This window comes from Panicum virgatum, chromosome 4K (genome assembly GCF_016808335.1).
Source record: "Panicum virgatum strain AP13 chromosome 4K, P.virgatum_v5, whole genome shotgun sequence".
NCBI lineage: Eukaryota > Viridiplantae > Streptophyta > Magnoliopsida > Poales > Poaceae > Panicum > Panicum virgatum.
The window spans coordinates 22,798,546-22,804,516 of record NC_053139.1 but is presented as its reverse complement, the minus strand read 5'-3'; the positions used below and the strand labels follow the sequence as shown (position 1 = coordinate 22,804,516).

The 5,971-nt window shown below is 44.4% G+C and overlaps 1 protein-coding gene across 4 annotated transcripts; it reads right to left on the bottom strand.

Moving 5' to 3' along the window:
- Positions 1 to 476: 476 nt before the first annotated feature.
- Positions 477 to 5,507, bottom strand: LOC120703484 (signal recognition particle 19 kDa protein). Of its 4 annotated transcripts, none has more exons than XM_039987589.1 (4): positions 5,351 to 5,507; positions 3,338 to 3,599; positions 3,130 to 3,229; positions 477 to 895 (listed from the first exon to the last, which is right to left on the bottom strand). In XM_039987589.1, exons 2-4 carry the CDS (start codon positions 3,524 to 3,526, stop codon positions 762 to 764), a joined length of 423 nt encoding a protein of 140 aa, XP_039843523.1. In that variant the 5' UTR covers positions 3,527 to 3,599; positions 5,351 to 5,507; the 3' UTR covers positions 477 to 761. The 4 variants fall into 4 exon arrangements, with proteins under 4 accessions (XP_039843523.1, XP_039843525.1, XP_039843526.1 ...); XM_039987591.1 differs by having other exon boundaries at positions 3,338 to 3,559; XM_039987592.1 differs by having other exon boundaries at positions 3,338 to 3,571; positions 5,351 to 5,505.
- Between the last annotated feature and the right edge of the window lie 464 nt (positions 5,508 to 5,971).

The following is a 5,971-nucleotide window of genomic DNA, read 5'->3' as shown; positions in this document are numbered from 1 at the left end:
TCGCATTATTCACCGAAGGAGGGCTATTATAAAACAGGACTTTCTGAAAGAGTCATGCCCAGTTTAAAGTTTAAACCAAGGAAAATAGAGAACAAGGTGCAGACTCGTAGAAAGGTTCAAGAATCTGTGTACCAATGCCTTTTAGGCTTTTACAATCTGTAGAGCACATGGTAAACCACCTAACTTCAATGGCAACATCCCAAAAGAGACTTAGGAGACACGTAATGCACAAGATCAGACAGACTTTCTCAAAGCGTAGCAAAAGAGGTAAACAATTTCACAATTGTATATTGCATTAATTACAGTCATTGGTTTCATCCACGGAAATAACAGCCTCTAAATGCGGCTCTTTGCTGCGATGTTAGAAACATGGAAGGGTAAAATGCAAAATAACCTTGTTATCGTAAAGACGAAGACGTCCAGGAGTCACCTCTAGAAGTACTATATGAAGAAAAATATCAGCTATGGGTCACGCATGCAAGAACAGTTCTATTCTATTGATTAAAATGAATAAAGCATCTCCGCTGTGTTAGTAAACAAAGTTCTATTAAACAACAGCATCTGTAAATTGGATCCCATGTCATGGCTGCCATATTTTTAGGTTTAGCACATCTAGATCTGGATACTACAAGAAAGATGTGTATGGAAATTTTCAAATGGATCAAAATCCCACAAGTCACAATGATTTTCAGGCCTCAGAAGGACACTTCCACATAAACTTAGTACGGGGATGGACAGAAAAATGCAAGATTATACTGCCATCACTTTTTCTTTTTTCCACCTTTTGTGTTCTTCGAACTGCCACCAGCTGAAGAGCTGAGTGCTGATTCCTGCTTCTTTGTCCTTCCATGATGCTTGGGAACTAGCTCTGCTATTTGGATCATCAGCTGCTTCTCTGTAACATGCGAAGGCATGTCAGTAAAATACAAGTCTAAAAATATTTCTTACAAAGACCAAACCATGGGCAGTGCATCCTAGCAAAATATAGCATCAAATTTCAAGATATGTAATTGGAATACAGTTCATATTGTTGCAATTAGTCTTCAAAGTCTTTCTGGACAGTGGCTAAGAAACTACAAAAACAGGTATAACAACTATCCCAACACTTAAAAAACATGTAAAACAACTATTCCACCATCCATTCACACAATCGTGCTTGACAAGGACTGATCTACTGATTGTTTGGCAGTAGCACTGGTTACTGCAAGTAATAATATGCTGGAAATTCATATCGAGATCTATCAGAACATGCAGCATCCAGTTCAGAGATAACTAATTCAGCTGTGCATATTTCATAGATGCATTTGGCCAACGTAAAAGCTACACGCAGTGGAAAATTTCATTAAGACACTAGCTAATCAATGAGAAAAGAAGCTGAGTATGGAAGAGTATTTACATTCCCAGTTACCCATGTCGTGCCTCATTCCAGAATTGTAGCAAAAAAAAATCAAAATTTTCTGATACAAGACATTCAACAAAGTTCCATAGAAATGATCGTGCATAGTTACAGACATGATAGATATCAACCAACACTGCTCACAGCAACATTATAGCACGATATATCATATCAACAAGATAAAATAAATAAAAGAGAGCAATACTGAGATGGTTAAGACACAATCCCATAAACCCAACGTTCAACAGAGGCATTATGTTTACTGAACAATTTGATGACAGTACTACCTTGGACCCTTTTGAGGAAAACATTTTTCTAGCAAGCCAGGTTAAGAATCATGGTTCCTTGAACTAATAGTAACAGAACTTCCCGAAGTATATATGGCCACATGATAGATGACACAAGAGATCAATGTCAAGAAGGAAACTTGCCTCTGAATAGTGTTTCTTCAGATCCATACAAGTTTTTTTTTCTAGAAGTGAATGTCAAAGATCAAATAGAACATGAAGGGCAAAACTGGCTATTAACCCAAACTAGAAGATTAAGCATCACAGTAAGGTAGTTAGTTTATATAAGACAAATAAGCTGCATAACTAGGTACTGATTTCAAGTAGGACACATATTACTTGTTTCATTCAATCAGACAAAATTCACTAACATAAAATATGCATTTATAATAAATAGGCTTCGCCTTATTACTGCAACTGCTTATCCAGACAGCCCAAAATGTTTAGCAATTTAATCACAGTAGAAATAAGCATTACGCCGATCAACCATTTCTTTTCCTAAATGGGGTGCCAGTGGGTCAAATGTATCGAAAACTCTAACATAACCATGACTAACAGTAACAGCAATGCCCTGAATTTCATTGGATATTCACGAACAATTATCATAGAATATCAATTATCAACAGATATATATATATACAAAAGAAAAGGCATATGCAGGGCACAGAGAAAGAAGATTCAGGAAAAGTAGGTAACGAAAAATAAAAAAACATGAGTTAATCAGTACCTAGTTATGCAGCGTAAATTAAATTCAGCGTAATTCAGCGTAAATTAAATTCGAAGCACAAACAAGACCCAGCTAATTGACGAGGTACCACACATTTGTAAGACCTAGTATTTTGAAAGAAAGAAAAAAAAATAGGACCATACTACCAAACATTTTAATGTGGATGACTAGCTTTGTAACATGGAATAAAACCTCAAAGCACTCAATGCAAGTTTTGTGACATTGAAGTTAACAGAAAGGAAATAGACATTGAACCATCAAGGAGAAGCAGACACATAGGTTTTCCTTGATTCTGTAAAGTGATTCAACATGAATCTAGCAAATGCCAAACTAAACAAAGTGCGGAAAAATTTGGTTTAAAAAAAACAGTGTATGAATATCTCTAACTATAACATCAGCATTAAGGCATGGACATAATGATAAAACGACCAAATCAACAAACTGAGATTTCTAAACAGTAAGCAATTCATGAAAATCATATTTATCTAAGATATTACCATGTACCACTTTATCCAATTAATATAGCACTTGAATGCAACCCACCATCAGTGTTCCATTTCCTTGATTGGATCAACAACCAAAAACTAGCAAATGAATACTGCATACTTGTTCGTCTTAGCTTTGATTGATAGGAAATGCTTGCAGTCCCATCCAAAATTCAGTATAGGTGAAAGCAAGTGGCTGCCAGAATCAAAATTATGCAGTACTTTGGCACTTACTTGTTTTAATAGCAGGATTGACAGGGGAGCCGTCATCCTTCTTGAGCTGCACCCTGACCCTCCCCACCTGGAAGAAATCCCGAGGGTACGCCTTATCAAGCTACACATAGCAACCAATCCGCACAACAATACCCATCAGATGCGCAGATCAAGCAAGAACGATCAGACTGCCAAAAAAAATAATCTAAGAACGAATCAGGGCGTGTACCTCAATGGCGTGGGGGATCTTGAGGTGCGAGCAGCAGTCGGCTATCTCGATGCAGGTGGGGTCAGGGCAGGCCTTGCTGGCGGCGATGCGGCGGCCTTCAGCAACCGTCTTCTTGGAGTTGAGGTAGACCGGGTATAAGACGTTCCACTTCTTGATAGTGCTCCGCAGGTCGCCCCCGCCACCGTCCATCTGCGAGCTGTTTGACGCCCCACGGCACAGATCCTAGCACAAGAACTGCAGGGAGTCCGAGGTTGATACGGTTCTGAATGTTCCGAGAGATCCTTGGGTTAGGCAGCAGAGTAAACTGCAGAAATCAGTTGCGGAAGCTACGCAAAAAAATGGGGTTAATTGGATTCATACCATTACAATTTTGCAACTTCCGAGTTATACCACTACAATTCACCTATTCCGAACGATGCCATTACAATTCGTTTGAACTCTCAAACATGCCATTTTCTACGTTTTCGACAACCTTAGGCCCACATGCAGACATCCATATTATCGTATAGACCAAAATGCCCCTGCTGTAATCCTCTCTCCACTCACTGGCATCCGGACCCCACATGTCATCCCTTTCCACCGTCCATTCTTCTTCCCTCTGTTCTTCATCTCGTCGCTGGTGAGCAGCAGAGCCCCGCCGAGGCTGCTCTGCACGGGGACAAGCCGCGTCCCGGACGCGATGGCGACCGCGGCCTCCGCGGTGAGCTCGCGCATGCCGCGAGCGTGATGGCCTGCAACGCTCGATTCGCGGTAGCCGGAGCTCTGCCTGCCCGCCGCATGTCCTATGTGCTCGCTTAGCTGCCGCCCGCCCGCACAGTCGCTAGCCGGTGGGCCACGCGCTCCCGCCGGCCACGCAACCTCGTCTGCCTGCTCGTCCGCCAATCGGCTGCGTGATAATGCCGTGCTTGGATCCTTTGTCGTTGGATGGGCCTTGGCGGTATCGTGTGGAGGGGTTCGCACTCCCAGGTCCCGTGGCCCGCGCGCAGGATGCAAAGGTAGGAGCCCGCCAAAGGAGGCCAAGTGTGTCCCGTGAGGAGCCTGCGCTCCCGGCTCCTGTGACCCAGCGCACGAAGATCTTGCGCAGGGGAGTCGACGGAGGCCCGCGCAAGAGAATCTGTGCAAAGGGTAGTCGACAGAGGGCAGGCGCGACGGCGAGGTTGCGGATGCCGGATGGGGCCAAAGGAACAGCCGGCGAGGTTGGGGATAGACATGCCGGTTGGAGAAGAAACGGAGGAAGAAGATGTGGGGGCCCATATGTTAGCAAATGGAGAGAAGAGAGGCAGCAAGAGCATTTTGGACCATACAAAAATACGAAGGTCTGCAAGTGGACCCAAGAGCATCAAATACGTACAAAATGGCACATCTCATGCAAAGAACGAATTGTAATGGCAGATCTCCAAATAGATGAATTGTAATGGCAGATCGGTGAACTTAAAAAATTGCAATGGTACAGATCCAATTAACCCAAAAAAATGGACCATTAACTGCTCCCTCCCTCCCTCCCCCCTCCCCCCGCCTGATCCCCTTCTGCATCCTCTCTCCCTCCCTGCATTCCAGGCACAGGAACAGCACGCGGCCGGACAGGCGCACCAGCAGGAGGCCAGGAGCCCAGGTTCCTCCCTCCCCTTCCACCGCTGGCTCACCTTCCCGGCCTCCCTCATTGACCTCCCTTCCTACCCTTACCCCCTGCGACGCTGAGCACTGCCGGGCGGTCGGAACGCGCCCCCCTCTGTCACTCCCAGACCTCCCGCCCCCCTATCCTCCCTGCGTCCCGCGAGCCCCGCCGGCCGCCCAGCCGCGCAGGAGCGCCCGTCTCCTGCTCCCGCACGCGGCGCGAGGATCCGCGTGCGGAGCGTGGGGGCGGCGCGGCTCCGGCCGCTGGGATCTAGGCGGCTCGGGCCGCCCGATTCGCCGGCCGCCGCCACCGCCAGCCCTCCTATCTCACCCCTCTCTCACCCTAGATCCACTCGTAGACCGAAAAAATCGGAAGAAGACGAGGAGGAGGAGGCGCACCTGGCGGGAGTGGCGTCCGCGCCGGTGCGGGAAGGAGCGGCGGTTGCTCCAGGAGCAGGCGATCTCCGTCGGGGAGGGAGATTAGAGCTCGGTTTTTCCTTTCTCCTCTCTCCTAAATACAGCATAGGAGGTGGGATGAGGGTATGGCTGCAGTTTTTATCTTAGACCTCGTTTAGTTGTGTGTAAAGTTTTTTTAAAATAAAATCACATTTAAAATATTAAATATAAATTAATTATAAAATTAATTACATAACTCGTCTGTAAACTACCAGGCGAATTTAATAAGTCTAATTAATTCATCATTAGTGCATGATTATTATAGCAATTACTGTAGCAATTTAGTATCTAATCGTATTCGTCTCGTAATTTATATGCAAATTATGCAATTAGTTTTTTATTTGGTCTAAATTTAATACTCCATGCATATAAGATTTTCATTTGACGTGATAGTTTTGTAATTTTAAATTTTACAACTAAACAAGAGGTTAGAGTGCATACTCTAAATCCATCTTTAAAAAAATATGTCGGCCTAGGTTCTGTTTGGAGAAATAGTCAAGAGTTATTTTGAGGACTAAAATTTAGTCCAAAAATAAAATAGCCCTTGAGATGTTTGGATCCAAG